Raw genomic sequence first — 22,194 nt, 5'->3', positions numbered from 1 at the left:
GTACAATACACACCAGGACAGGAAATGGTAAGTCGTCTTGTGGAAATGATGGCGATTTATTCTGCTAGGCCATTAATCGACCTAGTATATGTGTAAATTAAGCAAAACAGTTGTGCTATTTGACATTTGGTTTTATACTTGCTTCTAAGTAAAATGTTTGATTAAACTTTGAAGCGCTATTTCTGGGTGCATACATGGCGCTAAAGACAACGTCCATGTGACGTAAACACAATATCGTTCTGATGATTTAAGCATTGCTGGTCATGTTAAAATGTACACTTTATTTATAAAACTCCCCCGATATTTTTGCTTATACACTCGAAACCCGTTATAACGCTTCTCGATATACCGCGGTATTCGTTATAACGCTGTATCGTCTTGGCTCCCAAATTTTAGAGGGTAAAAAAAATCAAAAATAAAAAAAAAATAAAAAAAATCGCGGATGTTATTTAATTTGATCATAACCAGCGTAAAAACTACATCAAGTACGTGTACATTAACACCTTTCAATGACAACTGTGACAAAAATCAATTATCGTCTGCTAGCTTACTTGTTTGCGTATCGCCTTTGTTAAAGTTTCAATACATGTAGACCTGTGACAATTAGGCAATCAGTACCGTGTCAAAATTAAACTGTTTGCATTAACAAGCGTGGAAGATCGGTCAGTCAACTATCAAACCGTTTAAGTTTGCACCAATTAAGTGGATGACATTAACACTCGAGTGAATAAAAATCGAACAACAGGCCCAGTTTTGTAATAAAATGCAGCCGTTTTTCATAATCATCATTCTCGGTTCGTCGGAATTTGCGAAGATTAGACGCACTTAAAGCCATATTGAGAATGTTCTCCCTTTTTAATATCGTATATTAACGATGGCGATTTAACAATTTTCTATCTTGTTTATCGATTTTCTTCATGCATTCAAAATTATTTTTTTAAGACTGTCCGCGTTTTTTCTCTTTTAGTTACATAAACCCCCAGTGCAATTGCATTGCGTATGTAATTCTCATGACATCGCACTCCTCACACAGCGTTATACATGTTTACTTCCGGGATAAACAATTTCAACTTTCTTTTAGAATCACAACAAAATGAGAAGATGACACAGCGTTATAATTCTTTTAATGTATTTTTCAGTAGCATTTACGGTAAATAAATGTCCTGTTTATACGATTCTTATTTCTTATTAACATAAAACAGCGTCCAAAATACGTCTAATACATTACCGATGGGTGGGGTATTGCATTTACCGCTGATACCATCAACCCGCGTTATAAATTTAACCCCGCTAGATCCGCGGGTCTCGAACCTTGGACCCCGATGACAGCGTTATAACGGGGTCCTAGTGTATGTTTTTTTTTTAACTTTTCAGTATATTTATGTCTTTTCTAATTCATTCAGAAACAAATATTTTAAGAGTTTATTTGAAAGCATAAATAAAATCGAGTAAGGCAGTGATACTATATAATGTAAATATAAGAAATATTTTTTTTCGATATTCCGCAGAATAGGATCGATGAATTGCGCTAGCTGGAAATTAAGTATCAACATACATGTTTCCTTACAAACGTTTTTTAAGGTATTAGGCCCATAATAGAGTACCTCCTTTTAAAAGAGTATTCAGTTCCTACCATAAACCTACTTTGACTGCAATTTTCGGGGGGGGGGGGGGGGGGGGGGGGGGGGGGGTAGGATTTGACCTTAATTTTTCAATGTTGGGAGTAAAAATTCTGTCTCATTAAATCCGTTTACTTGAGGCATCCTAGAAAAAATGGATACTGACAGTTTTATTTTAAGTTTTATAATTGTTTACCAATAGTTTAGTGTTTCTTTCATAAAAAATAATGATTTAATTAATTCTCTGCAAACGTTTTGGATTATGGCCGCCACACTGAAATTTGTCTCTACTTGAGCTTGAGGACATACCATAAATTACACAAAATTTAAAAAAAAAACGGCATGGTAAAAGTTTTAAAAAATTTGCAACAAAGTGCGAAGCACGGTCAACTGTAAGAATATACCAAGCAAATGCCATTTTTTAAACATTACTATTAGGGGCCTAATACCTTAAGTAAAATTAGAAAATTGTATTTATAATTCTGTAACGGTAAGCTCAGTAACGGTCAATACCAATTCTTACTACGTAGCATTAATTAAAAACAAATTTGACAGCAAATATTGCCTCAACAGATGACACCCTATTTACAAACTCCAAGTACTAAATAATAACTTAATATGACTTTGACTGTAGGACGACTGACAAATGGACAAGGATAAAACAAAAGCTATATGATACATGTGGTTCGACCGGGAAATAAATATCTAACGTTTTCAGTTTCATTGTTATCGTTAAAACATCTGGGAGAAGTATTTTGACTGTTAGCATTTTCATATATATGTAATCGAATTAAGCAATTTACAAGTAAACAATTATGTTTTATTTTAAGTCTATGAAGACATATTGCAAGCATTTCAAGCTATACAAAGTTAAACATTACTATTACAAAATCCAAAATGCGTTGGACCTGAAAACCGTTGTGCATTAGGAAATGTCCCTTTCACAGAAAATATCATAATTATACAACTTATAACGCCATGATAGCCAATCATTAGACAAGTGCGAAAGAAAAGAGAAGTGCAAATATCTCAGAATACATTCTAAGGAAATGAATAGGATGTTGTTACAATATCATCCATCAGATGTTTGTCTCAATCCAAGGGAATCATGATAAAGCTCTGGTATGTGAGAATTGATAATACATTAAAAAATCTCAATTTCAAAGTGCTTTGGCTCCCACTCCGGTTCTTAGCGCCTTCTCTGCGGCGGTGGCTCCTCCACGTGGTGATAAATGCACATGTACGGGATAAACACGCTAGAAAACCACATAAGTCATGCAGTAGTAAGATTTGCTTTTCAGCAAGGTTGATGCAGGGACTACAAAATCTTAAATTTGTGTAAATTTGTGTGAAATATATGGGAAAATGTCTACTTTTGGTTTAGACTTGCTTTATTTTCCAACTTTCAAAAGTTCTCACGTCAAGGATTGCATTTACCTTGCATAATGGCCTGCATATATAAAAGGTAAAATCATTTCTGAGTGGAACTACATTGGCTATTTTTTTAAATAGGGCCTTACATTTATCTGAGAAAGCAAACAATCAACTCACCCTTTTTCTTTGTTTACATTCTGCATAAAGTTCCGGTCATTAGCGCCTCCTCTGAAGTATCATTGGCTCTTTTTTCTATTCATCTCCTCAAAGAGGACGAGCCAGTGTTTACAGGCCGTGAATATGAAATCATTTTATTAATGTTAATCTACTCTACTACTAAGGGAGGTAACTAAATCTTAGAACAAATCTTACTCCAAGCTGAGTTACCTTGCTTTCTTTGTATCAGGATAAGTAAACTCGCAAGACTGTGCCAAAGAGATGTTTTTCCAGGATATCCCAAAATTCTAAGTATTTCAGTATTGTTTTCTACAGGTAATGTGCACTCTATCCAATACAACATGATATAGTTGTTTTTTTGACACATTATGACAAAAAGCGTCAGTTTGAACTCACCTTTGACCCTATCATTGCACTGATTGATATAATTGGTTCAAGCCCCACAAACAACACCCTGTGGTCCTCCACCGACAAAGAAGTAAACTTCCTGAAAAAAACACACCCAAAACGAAACGTTGTTAGTTTTGTGAATAAAAACAAGTGTTAAGTTTCTCAAATAGATGTAAGGTGAAATTTATAGAAATTTGGATAAAAATCTGGATCATAAAAACAACTTGTTTCATATTTTTTAGACTAAAATTATAGTCTAAAATAAAAAATCTCTATTTAAATCATAGTTTCAAGAATGTGTAGTCTTCAGTATAGGAGCTGGTATAATACTCTTTTGGGGGAAAATGGCTTTTGAACATACTCGCACAAAGCAAGGCTGTTATATTTTGCTTGGTTGCATTCTATGCTTCCAAAGGATCTTCTTATAAATTTGATTATCATATATATGATATTATAATATGCAAGGCACAGTATCCAATTCTTTTAGAGAACAAGAGCTGTCACTAATGGTGACAAATGCCCCCGCAGCGCCTTGACCTTTGACCTGGTGACCCCAAAGTCCGTAGGGGTCGTGTACTCAATAAGTACTATCAGCATGTGAAGTCTGAAGGTCCTGGGTACAGTGGTTCGCGAGTAAAGTGCCTTCATGCAAATAGTTAACGTTGTGACGAACGAACGAACGAACGAACTAACAAACGGACAGACAGTTGAAAACTAATATGCCTCCCTTCGGGGGCATAAAAATGGTCAGTGTATATACTGTACAACACAAACAGGCCATTTTACAGGAGCTGTAATCAAATGGCCCCTGTGGTTTTCATATTCTAAACATATATGAAAAACGTACACGAAAACCCTGGGTGCAGGCAAGCATCAAAATACAACCACTGACCTTCCTAAAGATGGATGGCTTCTCTTAAAAAAAGAATTCCATTCTTGGCTAGGATGTCACCAGCATTAGTGAGTGACAAGCAATTCAGCCAGTAAACCTCAAGACATCTGACCAAAGACCAGCTCAAATATTGTCAAAACAAACAAGAGAATTGTCGCTACTAATGATCGATGTCCCCAAAATAGTGTCTTTGCATGTGGGTTAAAGTTTAGAAAGTGTCCTTGACTGTGACCTTGACAATTGTATTAAGCATGCGTAACATGTACAACCCTTCAGGCTTTGAATTTAAAGTAACTAAACTAAGTTACAGGATTCTTTGAGAATTAGAACCCTACATCCTAAAAACTAGCACTACTATAATATTTGTGAAAAAGTATTTTCGGTAAGGCGGGGGTGTAATTTTTATGGGTAGGCAGCGGGAGTGGAAACAATAAATATTTTACTTTAGGCCTTACCTAAATGGTTCAGCATAGTTTTCTAGTACTGTCTGAAGATTGTTGAAATATTCTTTCTCTGTCCGCAACAACTCTGACACAATGTACAACCGATGGTCAAGTGCTGAAAAACATATACTATTTTTTTTTCCTTTTAAAGAACTAGTGATCATTGATGAAAAATTTCAGATTTTGGAGTCCTTAAAAAGAAAACACACTAGGTGATTTTTTTTATGTCTTCTTCAGAAAATTAAGTGACAAACAAATGACCCTGTCTAATTAAGAAAACAATAAATAATTAATACAACAACAAAACTAAATTTATAACCTTATATAACATTTATACCTCAATAATTATTAATGCGCAATTATCTTTATATAATGATATTACTTATAAAGGCTGATCAAGATCGAAGATGATTCATAAGACATGTGTGCATGTCATCAATGTAAAATATATCATAATTAAGACATTACTGACACATTGCAACTTGTTAGATATAGCCTTCAGTTTGACAATTAGCGTATTATCAGTCAATAATAACATCTTTGACACAAAATAATTACCTATACATTGCTACTGTTTGACCCTATGATTACAGACAAGGGACATTACTCTGAGGGTACTTAAACATGAGCTGTTGGAACTTAGAGGACAGCAACCTCTGACAGCAACGCTTGACTAATGTAGCATAAAACTGATGGTTTTGTCACATTTCAGGGGTGTTTTAACAAGAGAAAAAATGTGTTAACAGAGAGATTCTCCCACTCACGTGCTATCAAAACATCCATTTTGTGCTATGTTATCTTCAGAATCCTTTGGGAATCATTGGTACCCTCACCCTACTGGGCTTGGGCACCAACAGATGTATCAGGATTCTGCAGATATTATAGCATAAAAAAGCATGACTTCTTTATTGTGTTATCCCTACATTCAAAAGTGTTGTCACTAAAGTTTACAAGTTGAAAGAATGAATACCAAAAGTAAAAAAAAGGCATAACTTTGTAAAAATGCAAAACAGAGAATATGAAATCTGTGCAATGCTTGTCAGATCATCTAATCATAGTAATGTTGGCTGTACTTACATACAAGAACCAAATATGGATGCCAGTGAAGACACTTAAAAATGATAATTATTTTACCTATTCTTTGAAAAGTTGAACCTTTGTCTGTTTTGGGGTTAACATCATTTTTCAACCATATTTCAGTTATGCAACAGCGGGCAGTTAACCTAACCAGTGTTCCTGGATTCTGTACCAGTACAAACCTATTCTCCCAAAATAGCAACCAACTTCCTAACATGAATCAGAGGTGAAGGACAAATGATTTCAGACACAAAGTCTTAAAAATTATCAAATTGTCACAGAGAACATGCGGTTTGCCCAGGGATTGAATTCACAACCACAGATCCTTAGAGATGCACTTTCCCTATTGAGCTAAGTGGGCGGTCTGACTTGAAAATCTGAACAAAAATTGTGGCAACAGCAGTTGCAAAGAAAACAAGAGCTGCAGGAAGTCAGCAATGCTCGACTATTAAACAGCCTTGTCAACTGAATGAAAACAGTTGAAAAAGGGGCATAATTTTGTAAAAATGCCAAATTTGGGTTATGGAACCTGCACAGTTCTTATCAGCTCAGCTCATGACAGTGGACAAGTGATCGAAGTTTCAATCCATTCCCATTTGTGGGTACTGAGATACCAGCTTACATATAAGAATTTAACCAAAAACTGCTAAGTTGAAAAAGGGGCATAATTTTGTAAATCCTCTCCCATTAGTGGGTACTGAGATACCAGCTTACATACAAAAACATAACAAAAAACTGTCAAAAAAGGGGCATAATTTTGAAAAAAAAAAAACAGAAAAAAACAAAGTTGAGTTATAGGACCTGCTTAGTGCATGTCAGATCATGACAGTAAACATGTGTGTGAAGTTTCAATCCATTCCCATTAGTGAGCACTGAGATACCAGCTTACATACAAAACCTTAACCAAAAATTTCTAAGTCGAAAAAGGGGCAATGTTCTGTAAAAAAAGCAAAATAGAGTTATGGAACCTGTGCAATGTAAGTCAGGATATCACAGTGAATAAGTGTATGAATCCATTCCCAGAAGTATTGAGATACCAGTTTACATACAAAAACTTAACCAAACTGGGACGCGGATGCGGACACACGGGCAAGTCCAATAGCTCTACTATTCTATGAATAGTGGAGCTAAAAATCGGAGGTACTACTGTCAAAATAACTTTACTCCTAGTGGCAAGCTGCTCAGTGTTCAGGAAGATTATCATAGAAACTCTCTGTTATAGATTTGGGTGACACCTGGGTAGGACCACTGACTTTTTGTAAGCCAGCTGGATAGCTTCCACACATGAAAAAAAAAGCAGCAAAGTTTTGATCCCACAGCAATCAAGAGGCAAATTATTCAAAGTCATCGACCTTAAACACTTGCCTATAGAGGCCCCTCACTTCGGAAAATGCACTCTTCATATATCTTATTAGGGAAGTCTGTTGGTAATTTTGTCATGTGCTTTGCATTTCTGTTAACTCATACACGACACATATATATTGAAGAGGCTCCAATTTTTATTGATAACAAGCCAAAACACTTTTATTTTCAAGCACGAATTTATACCTATATATTTAAGTTGCATAATTCTGATAAAACCCCAAAATCCTATAATGTTGCTGCATATAACCTGGTTCCTTACTTTTAGTGGTAACGGTGAGTGTGAATTTGACTGGTGTCATTGTACCTTATTAACAGAAACTGAATAAATTTTCTCTAAATCACGCTAAAATGAATTAACCTTTGTATTTTGGCCCCTGAGACTCATTCAGACTAGATCTGCGTCCATGATGTTCCGAGTTGAGAATGGCCGTGGTCGAGGCAACTATGGCACGATAACTGCTGATGTGTTTATATTCCATCACAGCCAGGGCCAGCACCCTCTTCAGCTCGCACCCATCCTCCCCACCCAGCTGAAAATATAAAATTCTGTTACATTAACATCGCTGATAACACATTTTTTTAAACTCAGTCTCTGATATCAAATGTACAAAGTAAACTATAAGGGAATCCAATGGACACTGGTGCTTCACAGAAACAGTAATCTGAATTGAATGGACACAGATGCTTCCTAGAAACAACAGTCTGAATCCAATAGACATAGGTGCTTCCTAGAAACAACAGTCCGAATCCAATAGACACAGGTGCTTCCTAGAAACTATAGTCATAATCCATTGGACATAGGTGCTTCCTTGAAACTGTCTAGAAACTACAGTCATAATCTAATGGACATACGTGCTTCCTAGAAACTGTAGTCATAATCCAATGGACATAGGTGCTTCCTAGAAACTATAGTCATAATCCAATGGACATAGGTGCTTCCTAAAAACTATAGTCATAATCCAATGGACATACGTGCTTCCTTGAAACTGTAGTCATAATCCAATGGACATACGTGCTTCCTAGAAACTGTAGTCATAATCCATGGACATAGGTGCTTCCTAGAAACTATAGTCATAATCCAATGGACATAGGTGCTTCCTAGAAACTGTAGTCATAATCTATGGACATAGGTGCTTCCTAGAAACTATAGTCATAATCCAATGGACATAGGTGCTTCCTAGAAACTACAGTCATAATCCAATGGACATAGGTGCTTCATTGAAACTATAGTTATAATCCAATGGATACAGGTGCTTCCTTGAAACTACAGTCGTAATCCAATGGACATAGGTGCTTCCTAGAAACAACAATCAATCTGTAAAGTTAAATTTTTGCAAATTAACACAAAGCCCTTTCTTTGTACATTAGAATTCAGTCAGGAAACATTTTATATATATTTTTAATGTGACATGCTGAAAGAATAGCCAAAACTATATGCTCTCTTATCTCACGTCACATAATAATTTTCAAAAAGCTGTATGGATATAATTTTAACAAAGTTATTGGTACAATAAATTTTACTTTTCCTCAAAAAGCATTAAATATTATACCGCAATTGTGCAGCATGCATGCAAGTTAGATCTCATTTTCAAATTATTTTGCACATTTATTTCAAAATTTGGGCCAGCATGCAGCAATATCTAACGACAAAATTTATAACTGTGGCTATTTGTAGGTCTAATGAGTCAATTTGTTCAACAAATCTACTCTTAAAACACCATCAAACTATTAACTTCCAATAAAAGGCATAGACTACAACAAAACTGAATGATTTTGTGAAATGTAAATTACTTTATTTACTCTGAACCCCAGACAACTGAAGTAAAAAAACTGTTGTTCACATATAATTATTATACATAAGCTTGTCTGATTGGGTAATCTAGCAAGTGTACCCGGATTCTTTATCATATTTATTGACTTGTTCTGGCAACTACTTTATATGAGGAACAGGAATATTGACTTGTTCTGACAACAACTTCATAGGATATGAAGTACCAATCTGTCCTGACAACTACCTCACAGGAGTACTGGCTTGTTCTGGCAACTACTTCACTGGAGGTGAAGAACTGATCTGTGACAACTACTTCCCAGGAGTACTGACTTCTTCTGGCAACTACTTCATTTGAGGTGAAGTACCGACCTGTCCTGACAACTACTTCACAGGAGGAGTACTGACTTCTTCTAACAACTACTTCATTGGAAATGAAGTATCGACCTGTCCTAACAACTACTTCACAGGAGTACTGATTTGTTCTGGCAACTACTTCATTGAGGTGAAGTATCGACATGTCCTAACAACTACTTCACAGGAGTACTAACTTGTTCTTGCAACTACTTCATTGAGGTGAAGTATCGACCTGTCCTAACAACTACTTCACAGGAGTACTGACTCGTTCTAGAAACTATTTCATTGAGGTGAAGTATCGATATGTCCTAACAACTACTTCACAGGAGTACTAACTTGTTCTTGCAACTACTTCATTGAGGTGAAGTATCGACCTGTCCTAACAACTACTTCACAGGAGTACTGACTTGTTCTAGAAACTATTTCACAGGAGTACTGACCTGTTCTGGCAACTACTTCACAAGAGTACTAACTTGTTCTGGCAACTACTTCACAAGAGTACTAACTTGTTCTGGCAACTACTTCACAGGAGATGAAGTATCAACATGTCCTAACAACTACTTCATAGGAGGAGTACTGACCTGTTCTGGCAACTACTTCACAGGAGGAATACTGACTTGTTCTGGCTACTACTTCACAGGAGGAGTACTGACCTGTTCTGGCTACTACTCCACAGGAGGAATACTGACTTGTTCTGGCTACTACTTCACAGGAGGAATACTGACTTGTTCTGGTAACTACTACATTGGAGATGAACTATCGACCTATCCTGACAATAATTCACAGGGGGGAGTACTGACTTGTTCTAGCAACTACTTCATTGGAGGTTAAGTATCAACATGTCCTGAGAACTATTTCACAGGAGGAGTACTGACTTAGCTGACAATAACTTCATAGCAGGAAAACATTTTCTGATATACTGTCTCCTGTCAAATCCATCAGAACAATCCCATTACCAACCTCTCAATTCACTTGTGAGCACTACTTACTGGGCTAACCTGCTGGGCAATACCCAACTAGGTCTACATACAAAAAATTCAGTGAGAATAGGTCATTCCAAACTAAAGTGATTGGCAAGATACTGATGTTTCTACTTTTTGTAAAAGTGACCTTGACCATGACCATAGCAGCATACAATGCAATCCTGATATAAACTACCTTCATACCAAGTTTTATCAAAATATCTCATTTAAAACTCTCACTAATGAGCGGAAAATTATGTTTCTATTTTTAGTAATAGCAACGTTCAACATAATCCAAGCAGTCCCAAATATTTAAAAAGCCCAATCTAGGTCTCAGTATTAGCTAGCTATACATTAAGTTTAGTGAAAATAGACCAAACTGAACTAACGGTATTGACTGCAAACCTCTGTTTGACAACATCCCTCTGCCCACATAGACAACATTTCAAATTTAATAAACAGAATTTTTAATTTTGTTGAAAATTTGATTAAAATCATTAATATCTCTAATTATAAACTTTATGTACAAGCTGGTACTGAATCAGTCAATTTATATGCTTTGATTTAATAAGAGAAGCTTACGTATCACATGAACCCATCCACGCGACAGCAGAAAATGGAGACAGGTACCGCCTTAATTGGAAATTAGGTCTTTATGATGGTCAATTACACCAGGAATTTTCACACCACTTGACCATAGAATATTTTAAAGAGCTCTATGGACATTATCACATAAAATACAGTTGCAACTTGAGAAATTGAACCAATCTGGATCATAATGATTACTAGATAATAAATTATAACTGAGATATGCAACACATACAGTTTAAGTAACTATTTCACTTTAGTGGACTTAGAATATTATGACCAACATTCTTACAAACCCATCAATACAATCTATAGAAAATTTAGTTGCAAAATATTATAAGAAATGGAACTGCTTATTTTTCAACGAAACAGTCTTCAGTCTTCCCTGTAGTTGAAGTAATTACTTTAAAATTCCTGCTGAATCAATAGCTCAATGTTAGAGTGCCCAATTCCAGAGTGTGATAGGTTGCGGTTTAATACCACACAACTGGTACCTGTGGCTCCCTCGTTTGACTCCTGGCTTTTAAAGGGTTGTACAAGGCTACAAGACCAGGTATCTATTTCTGGACACCATGTTGGCCACATTAAGAGCCTTGTGACTTGTGTTAATTTTTGGTCACTTGCAAGTAAAATATTTTTTAGCTTATCTTAACCTGATCAAGCCATGATGATTAAATATTTAACTAAACTAAAGAAAATTGAATGTTTCTGTCACAAGTCACCTCCTTCCTTGAAGAGTATTCATGCGTTATGTAACATCAATCATAGCAAATAACTTAGTAAAACATGTATTTCTGTCTCAAATTAATTAGCCTCCAGTAGTATTTTACAAAACAGTTGCAAATTTGTTTCTTCAAATAGGCATACTGGCCAGATGTTCATAGCAATAATTGAAAAAAATTGAAACAATATAGAAGCATATACAAGACTTTAAAAAATACCATGAACTAAATAAACAATAATTATTTGAATATTTTTTTTTTTCAACAACAAAAAAAATGACATCTAAAATGCAAATATTACAGGATCCACAAACATGTAACTAATCTGCACTACAGGCCAGTATTTTTCTTGTATGAAATTATAATTAACACTTTAAAGTTATTTGAGAATTATTTTGTTAATAAAACAACAAACTGTTAATCAATACAAAAATTTTCTTCATATAAAATCATTTACCTGTGTTGATTTAATTTAATCCTCATATTTACTCCTGTAAAGAAAAAAATCCAGTGATTATCCGTTAACAATTACGTAAATTTTGAACATTATCGTGAAAACCATCAATTTCTTGTCTTCACTGTTAACGATTGTCACCCGAACCATGTCCCATGTCTCTATTATTTTCAGTGGACATTTCTTCGCCCGAGGCCAAACCTCATCGTCATAATCTTATCTATCGCTACGATCAGAATATCTGATTATCGTATGTACAAGCTGACCGATGTAATAGTAACTATTAATTTTCTAGTTGCATTGACCGTCCACTATGTCAGAAAATTTAAACCTTTTACATCATTACGAAGCCTTTCAAAAATCATCATTAAATAACGCTAAACCCATTTTCGCGTTTTCAGCATGACGAAATGTCCCCATAGGTCCTTTAGTAAGTCCATCACATACGCAATTTAGATTTTATCGTTCATTTAATTCACAATGAAGCCTTCAATTCAAAGGTAAAATCTCAAGATATATGTGCGTAAATTTAAAAGTTAATTGTTTCAACTATTGTAAAGACATAAAAACTTTTCACTAATACAAAATATTTGCATCATCTCCCCTCAACACGAAATCTGTCAAAATTGGTCGGATTTTCACTAGATTTTAGTATTTACATAAATATTTGTACTATTATAACAACGGTAATTTTCATGATGAATGTATTAAGAAAAAAGAGTCGGCGTTGTATAACCTGAAAATTAACGATGTGCCCAAGATTATATAGTAAATTGTGTAGAACCAAATTTACTACTTATATTCACCCTCTGTAAGTTAATTTGACCTTCAAAGGCTCTTCTGCTATTAAACTTAAATAAAACATATGTAAATAAAATTTTTGATGAAGTCATTAAGATGATTATGGTTTGAATTTCTTTATTTCATCTAAAATCTCAGAAGTTAAAAGGATGTCAGATAATAATATGATAATAAAAAATAAACCAAACTTTGCCCAAACCAACAGGATTAAACAGAAAAATACTGGATTAAATTTTCAGTCAGAGTTCTTTAATATTCAAGCCTGTACTTTTTTTAGGGGGTGGGGCAGTAGTCGAGGGGGCTGGAGGGATTGGGTGGCAATTTAATTGCTGTTTAATACTGAACTAAGAATATAGATTAAAAACAAATTCTCTCTGAAAAAATCTGTTTGGTGTGTAATTCTAATGTTTTTATCAGAATCTTTTTAATTTTGATCTTTCAGTTTTCAAAAATCTTTCAGTTTTTAAAATCAGTATCATTTAAACAACTGCCTGAAGTATCCAATAAGTTTCTTTGGCCTAAGAAATATGTTCAGATATTCAAAAAATGTATAAACATCAAATAAAACAATTCAATTCATGTTTAAACATGAAAATATAACATTTATTTTGCTGAAGTCAAACTGTGTCTTTTGTGAACCATCGATGCTTAACCCTCAAAGATTATTTAAACATATTTCAATGAAATATTATCACAAATGGATTTAGTAACCTGCAGTGTTAAGTGTTCGTTTAATCAAAAGCAAATCCTTTTGTTTTTGTATTCCAGGGTTCAAAAATATCAATCCTTTTAAGTAGGTAAGTTCAAATGTCCACTGCTTTTAAAACTACAAGCAAGATATACAGTTCTTTTAAGGAAAGGTTTCACCGATTTTTCAACTTTGGTAGAACAATCAGGTATTGCTAGTTGTGGCAGTATTTTCCAAATAGAAAGGTAACATATTTGAAAGAGCTGTTACTGGAAGGACAAGCGTGACAAACATGTTTGCAATTGCCACTAACTCTCTGCTGTATCTTTTCTAGCCTCCTTCTGTTAGTCAACAGTTGTATAAAGTTCTTTTTTATTCATTGAAATGGATTCATTCTTGCATGGTATCAATTAAATAGAAATAATATCTTTGGGCAAAACTGGTATTGGAAAAATCATATTCAGCTTCTAAATGATCTAATGGCTAAAACTGGAAAACCTTATGACTAGAATATTGTACAGGCCTGCTGGCAGAGGGTTAATGCAAAAACATAAAACTATCCAATGAGGCTTAAGATATACTAAATTCTCACCTTAATATAAACATTTTATTGAAATTGAAATACCAAAATTGATAAAAATTTAGAACACTGAGATTCACTTATAATCTGGGATGTCTATTTTTAAAGAATATTGTCAGTGTTCTCCATAATTATTTCAACAATGATGTTCATGGTAACAAAATTGCTTGAGCGGAACACCAGAAGACAGTCTGAATGAGTCTGGGGTGTGCACCTTGCTGATGCAGGTTCAAGCGCCAGATGAAGCAACTTAATGCAGATTTTTTTCAAATGAAAAAAAAAAATGTCCACCTATTTCCATTTAACCTAAATTTCTGGGTCTTGCAATGGAAATTTATTTTGGGTCATCGCAACGTATGCAAATGTTAAAAAGATTTTAGCACTTAAAATGAGACTGGGAGGACTACGATAACGATTAATAAAGGTATATCGAAAGTCAATGATACAAGATAAAAGGTTAAACTGGTTGATATACATAGATAAACACTTTGATATTTTCAAATCAATGTCAAATTCACTGTATCAAATGACACTGATTTGAATTCAATGCTTACTAAATGGGCAATTTTCATTGGCCATAATGCTTTAACATTATTTTACAACATGGTTTTATCTTCAAACAGAATTACGTTGTTAATTTACTTGATTTGTCAATACTGTTTTCTAAATTTTGACAATTTACCTCTGAATAAATTCCCGCTTTTTTCCCAAAAATCCTTGAAAAAGCTCTGTTAATAATACAAGATACAAATATTTTATGGAAATATAGTCGTAACAATGGTGGAAATGGAGAAAATGTTTGCACATGGTATCTACTCTTGATTGTGTCAATGACCTGAAGAGGGGCTGGTGTTTTAAGCGAAACCATTAATAGCTAGATTTTAATTCCCAGTCTCCCTCAAATATTTATGCCTAACTTATCCTTTGCTAATACAACCAGCGATGGAATATTGTTTAAACTAAGAATCTTTAGGATTCAAATTTGTCTTTCAGTTATTCTATTGTCATATACAGTTGAAACTCGGTATCTCAATCTCACCTATCTCGAAATTCCACCTATCTCAAAGTCATTTTCAAGTCCTGTCACAAAAACATGTGAACAAAATATGAGCCTTGCCATGAGAAAACCAACATAGTGGGTTTGCAACCAGCATGGGTCCAGACCAGCCTGAGCATCTGCGCAGTCTGGTCAGGATCCATGCTTTTCGCTTTTAAAGCCTACTGCAATTAGAGAAACCGTTAGTGAACAGCATGGATCCTGACCAGACTGCGCGGATGCGCAGGCTGGTCATGATCCATGCTGGTCGCAATCCCACTATGTTGGTTTTCCCATGGCACGGCTCATATCATTTCAAGTCAAATTTCAGTTATCTCAAAGTAAAACGCTCTTGGAATTCGAAATACTGAATTTCAACTGTATTTAGCTGTATTGCATAATGTTTTGTTTTTTTAATTTCATCTTGTCATTTTTTGCCTTTAATGAAAAAAAAATGGACTATACTCAAGCATTTCTTTTGCAATATGCTCTTTAATTGTAAGTTAAAATAATTGTATAATCACAACACAGTATTTTGAAGATCTCTCTGAATGTTAAAATTTATGAGATCTTTTAAGTACATGAAATTTATGAAATTTCAGTAACAAATTTCTATACTGCTTTGCTATAAAAAAAAACGAAATGACATCATTCAATGTTTAATTTTCCTTAAAAACAGCTGTCAAAAGTATCCTTTAAAATCAGATACAGATGTAAAAACATTCCATTATTTTTACAACTTAGCAAAACACAATGAAAAAATGATGTTATCTTGTTTGGTCAATATGCCATGAAATTTACTTTCTGTTCTACTGAACCTTTATCTTTTCCAATCTTAAACTTAAAACATTCAATTGTGACATCTCAATATTATGATAAATGTCTTTCAATGACATTATATATCAATCAAAAGAAATTAATAATATTTGTTTCTACAATAAACTGAAACAAACTGTTTTGTGAAAGTATTGAAGTGTAGCACATACAACTTTGGGAAAATAAAAACTTAAAAGATTTTACTTTTTATGTGAGATTTGCTATGACAAACTTTTTGTGCTTGTTTATCTGTTTTGGGTTTAACATCATTTTTCAACAGTATTTCAGTTATGTAATGGCAGGCAGTTAACCTAACCAGTGTCCCTGGATTCTGTACCAGTACAAACCTGTTCTCCATAAGTAACTGCCAACTTCCCCTCATGTATGAATCAGAGGTGGAGGACGAATGATTTCAGACACAATGTCTTTTATCAAATTGTCATGGAGAACAGATCGATCAAACTCAAGACCCTGCGATCCGTAGATCTGCACATTCCCTACTGAGCTAAGCGTGCGGGCTTGAAACTTCAAGTATTTGTATAGGGTAAGTTAAAAATATGTCTCAAACTGGTTCTTACAGACAGTTAACTAATATTCAACAATGACAAAATCTTATTAAAAGATACTCTGCTGAAAAAAGGTAGTGTGCACTGAAGTTTTCCCCATAATCTCTTATATTCATAAATCACATTATATCATGTTTGGTACCAAATTTCAAAGAATTTCATTTACTTTTGAATAATTAAATGTATTTGTTTTGCAAATAAATTTTTATTTGAAACATGCTTTTGCTGCCAAATGAACATGGATCAAAATAAAAACATTGCGCATATCTTTGGTTACTTTTTTAAAGTCACTAAATAAACTGAACAAAGCCTGGGCTGTTCCTCAACAGTATGCAACTTCAAAGCGTTAAAATGTTACTGCTTCTATCTAATGCATGAGGTGCCAGTTTCATTATTGTTGGAAAATCAACATTCTTTTGAAAAACTGAATAAAAGTTCAAAGTACACAGGATATCTGTAACAATAAAATGTACTAATTGAAAGCCCCTCAATCTTATGGACTTTTTTTTAACTATGGCCGGTAAAAGTGGAGTGCAGGGAGGCAAAAAATCATACTTAGTTGGCCGTCGGGAAATTGAAATATATGAAAGACTGCAAGAAATACTTCTCAGAAAATCATGTTCAACTGAGCTATTCAGCATGTAGCCCAGGTGTACCCGACTGATGCGCGCACAACTAGCCCTACTGAAACAATTGCAAATTGGGGCCAAATCAGTGTAACAGGTAAAAATCAAGCCCACTTATTGTTAGACAGCTTAGTTACAACATAGAAAACAAAAGTCAAAATGTGGTACTACTATCAAAAATATTTATTTTTAATGTCTTTTCTCAAAATGAACTTAACTGTGACAATTTTTATGTCAATATTATTTTCGCGTCTTTGTTTTTTCGCCAGAAATATTTTGGTCTTCTTTACGCATAAAAAAGTAAGAGCACAATTAAAATGCACGTAGTAAAAAATATCATGAAAACACCCAAAGAAATTCAATATTCTGTAAAACCATGAAATCATGATATTTAATATGAGGAGATAAGACAAGTTTTCCTGTTTACTTTATGACAAGCCTATAAACAACATAGATTTCAACTATCTTGACTGCCCGTTTTGTTCAACATTAGTGTCCATGTATAATTTGTATTCTTTAAATCTCTTCCAATTCAAAATATTGAAATGATTTATGACTTATCTTAAATTAACCGAAAAATAGTTTTCTAATGCAATGAAAATATTTGTATGACATTTTCGGTCAGTCTTTACTAGTAAGTCGCCTATTACTTTGCTGCTGAAAGACCTAACGTAATATGTTATATGTTAAATGAGTCAGTAAGGGGGTGGTGATATGGTCACTGACAGTAATTTGTCATCAATTCTGTCCCTAGTAAATGCCACAACAAGGTAGCAAAATGGTGACTCTAAAAACTTTCCATGCTTTTTTTTATATAATTTAAGATATATCTCATAAGCATAAAAGTAACATCACTAAGATCACTGGCATTGCTCCACACAGGCTCTTTTGGCCAAGGCATGTGTACATATTAATTTTCATAAAAATTTAATCATAAAGGCATTGTTGGGGAGTTCAAACTTTTTTTAACCATACTCAGGCTTTTTGTATTGTTTTGAGTCCTAGATATGTTGGAGAAGACTCCAATATACAGACTAGATAAAAAAAAAAATTTCACAGGTGGGAAATACACCTGGACCCAACCTAGCAGGCTGGGCATGGACATTTAGCATACCAATAGGCTTGTGAAGCTACACCCCTGAAAACAAATAAATTGCTTCAAAAAATTATATACCATTTTAAATGCATATTTTCTTCCTGTAGAAAAATGTTTTTATATCATAATTTCACACAATATTTTCAGTCATTTAAATGTAAGCAGCCAGACAGACAAATATATAAAATATTCTTGTTTATGTTTTAAACTTACTTTAATTAGAATTAAAAGAAAATCAAGTAGATCAGCTAATAAGCCTGTGATAAGTACTGTAATCCTGTTCTGTAATACATAGGTACAGTAAATACTTCAAACGTGGCTTAATTCCAAAAATGTTAAAGACACAAACATTAGTCATATTTAATCATGAAACAAAACTAAAACTGACAGAAAATAAAATGTACTGTTTAAAAATTAAATCTGTTTTACTGAACATGTAATATATAACTAAGGCCTAAAATGTTATTTGTTTATCATTTATGGTTACCTTACCCTGGAACAACCGATACGGGGACTGGAAACTGGCATTTACCTTAGATTATGCTGTCGTCCAATCGAAGCGTATGCCGTAGGTTATTCTGCTATTACTCTCACACTTATGCCTTACAGTTTAACTAGTCCTTTCAGTGAAAATCTGGGAAAGCATTTGTTGAATTTTTTGTTGAAAACAAAAGTTCTGTCATGAAATTATTGCCTGCATCTGTTTTTAAATGGAAAATATCTACATTAATGTTACATTTCGCCCTGTGAAAATGGCTAAATCTAGGCTTGCCTTACCCAGAGAAAAAGATGCCGTTTTTTACATGATATTTGTCTTGTTGATTCAGAGTATTTAGAACAATAAAATTAGGACATATTTTAATGAAAATAGCAAGTTGAAACTGTAAACTGTTGCCTGAAAATATTTGTTTTTGATATTGCTTTGTTCTTCACCATTTAAATGCGTGTTAAACCTAGATGATTTTCTGCAGTTTTATCTAAAAGTTCGGAATACTAAATGTAACTTTGTTGTCGGCCTTTTTTTTTAAAAAAAAAAATCATTGTTATTTTAATTTAAATACATTGTATTTTTCACATATGTATCAGTTTTACGATTGAATTATTTTTTTGAGTTTATACAACAATTTCATTTGAAACATTCTCTGCGTCCAAGAAGAATGTTTGTTTCTGTATTTAGAAATCTGACATTATAATCAATTATTATAATTATGGCTCTACAAGATTAAGAAAAGTGTCAGCTTTCTGTTTTTCCATTTTATTTATTCAAATTTAACAAAAATCGGTCCTTTAATACAGGTTTGAAGTTAAGTGGTAAAATATTTCTTCGGGGAAGTGAGCTCCAGTTAATTCATAATAATTAAGCATATCACCACATGCAGTGACATGCTGTTTTTCCTTCAGAATCCCTTTAGATCAATCTCTGATCATCTAATTATCGCCACTTAACATGTGAATGGTAAACCCTTTGAACAAAAAGTGTATATAGCTCCATGATTAACATGAGGTAATATGCTAATTACATGCTAATCGATAGTGGCGAAAACAAAATATTGATCGCTAACGAATGGTCGATATTTACAGGTATGGACGACAGCATAATACAGATAAATGTATTGATTTATACAGAGTTTCTACTCCCCGTATTAGACCTTCCTGCCTTACCCAACCCAACTATTGAACTAAAAGTTTTTATTCAAGTTTTGAAGTCAAAAAGGGAGTCTAAAAGTGGTCGAATAAATGTAAATGGACACTTCATTGTCAATACAAACCAGGAGTTTCATTAATTTATATCAAACAGAATGTAGAAGTGATAATTAAACAATTTATTCATTATTCTGTGACAAAGATGGTATAACAATCTGAAAGATATTCTTGTACATACAGCATAATGCTAACTGGTACATTCGGCACGTGCCTGTAATTTGCCGAATGTACCAATTTCCATGGATCCATTTGTCTCGCAACATATTTTTGGAAAATAAACTAATGATACTCATTTTTTTGTAAAAAGACCAGAAAATAGCTAGGAGTATAGCAGGAATAAAGTTATTAGAGAGCTAATAATTCTGACAGCGACTGCTCGTCACAAGGCTTGCAAATGGCGTTTTCAAGAGAAGGGACGTTACTCTTCTAACTTCTGGCAGTCTGGTGTCGTTCCCGAAATGAAAAAGACTCGGAAAATAAAAAGGACGCGTGGATGTTGCACATTCTATAACATCCCTATTATTTTATTTAGATGCCATTCTATGCTTCCAAATTAACTTTTTAAATGTTTAGAGGGTCACGTAGAGTCTAGCTTTGTTTTAGGTTAATTTCTAGTTGTGCTCCCAATATCAGTTTTATCCCACACATCTTTTAAAAGGCTTAAATTTTCTTGTCTGTGCTAATAAACAAATAAATATTGAAAATATGTGAATGGTTTCAGAAGTATATTTAATTTACGAATACTTTATCACCTTACCTTCACCAACGTTAGGAAACGCGTTTTTTTTTCTTTTGCTTGATCTCCTATTTATCGTATTATCAAAGAAAGAAAGAAATATATAACGTATTAATTTCACCTTTTTACTCACCTTGTACTTAACCCCCGGATTTGTATTTAATCCCAAACATGACATGTAGGGTTCCGATTAGGGCCCGCTTAAATTCCACAGCGGACCCTTATCTCTACATGCTGTATTTCAACCACCTAGACAATATAAGCACTTGACACTTTTAAATATTAGAAATTAATCCACCTAAATCCACTGTTTATTTTGATGGTATTTACAGTTTATTGAGAAAGATAATCCAAAAATTCGCGATCAATAAATAAATAGCCGAATTTGCATTGATCTAAAACAATTTTCAATGAGAAATTTTACACCCGTTAAAATGACTAGGTATTTTTTATTGACAAACAATGCTTATCAACTAGCACCATATCACAGCACTGTCTTCCTTCATAAAGAATTCATAAGACACATTATTTAAGAATACTGCTATATATTGACAGACATAAGTGTTAAATAAAAGCCCCTTTGTCGCTCTTTTGTATTTTTTGTATGATCCTTTCAATATCAAGTCGAAACAATGGCTTTCTTATTACAATGCTTGCGTGTAACGGTTTAAGACAATACCAAATAAAACAAAAGTTTTAACTTTTATAATGATTCATAAAGAGTCATGAAAGCTATAAGGGTCAATTACTAAAGAGCTTTTTTTAATACATTGTCTCAACTCTTTTGTTTTAACTACAGTCCTAATAACCCACGTACTATCTCTACAAAAATGGAAAGTTAAAGCGGCTTTCCTTCCGCAAGACTTAATATAAAATATAGATCAGACCTGATTTATACAAAATACGTTAGAAATGTACTGATGGTAACAAAATTGAAACAGTTTCTATCGCTACAACAATATTGAACTCATGTTGTCTTTTTCTTAAAGAGTTTTTTGGTTCAAAGTCGAGTGATGTATGAAACGAAGCTTTGAAAAATATCCTAACTTAACATACTGAAAGGCGCGAAAGCTCACTAAAACTAAACACTTTGTGCGCTAGTTATAGAGGAATAGCTCAAAGACAGAAAGATAACCATAACAAAAGACTTTTTTTTTCAAAGTGCCAGCGGGCTTACAGGATGAAGCTCTCTAAATTTGCAGTTACTGAAGTTGCAAATGCATACGTCTCATGGAAGGATCTGATCCCAAACACCTGTAATATGTACTGAATTGGGTAATTACCACTGGCTGAGAAAAAAATCCGGTTTCAGTTTTATATTTATCATTAAACGAGGCTTCAGTATGTACTATCTGCA

General features: G+C 33.8%; 1 protein-coding gene across 1 annotated transcript in view; it reads right to left on the bottom strand.

Moving 5' to 3' along the window:
- The window catches only part of LOC128556607 (uncharacterized), a 47,666-nt gene extending 26,180 nt beyond the window's left edge, over window positions 1-21,486 (bottom strand). The window contains exons 1-4 of the mRNA XM_053542156.1: window positions 20,971-21,486; window positions 7,696-7,867; window positions 4,908-5,010; window positions 3,567-3,657 (exon numbers count right to left, since the gene is read on the bottom strand). Coding sequence (XP_053398131.1) covers window positions 3,567-3,657; window positions 4,908-5,010; window positions 7,696-7,867; window positions 20,971-21,015 — 411 coding nt within the window. The 5' untranslated portion in view covers window positions 21,016-21,486. The remainder of the gene's footprint in view (window positions 1-3,566; window positions 3,658-4,907; window positions 5,011-7,695; window positions 7,868-20,970) is intronic.
- Between the last annotated feature and the right edge of the window lie 708 nt (window positions 21,487-22,194).

Source organism: Mercenaria mercenaria, chromosome 4 (genome assembly GCF_021730395.1).
Source record: "Mercenaria mercenaria strain notata chromosome 4, MADL_Memer_1, whole genome shotgun sequence".
NCBI lineage: Eukaryota > Metazoa > Mollusca > Bivalvia > Venerida > Veneridae > Mercenaria > Mercenaria mercenaria.
The sequence above is the reverse complement of the archived record's forward strand: the minus strand, read 5'-3'. Positions and strand labels throughout refer to the sequence as shown.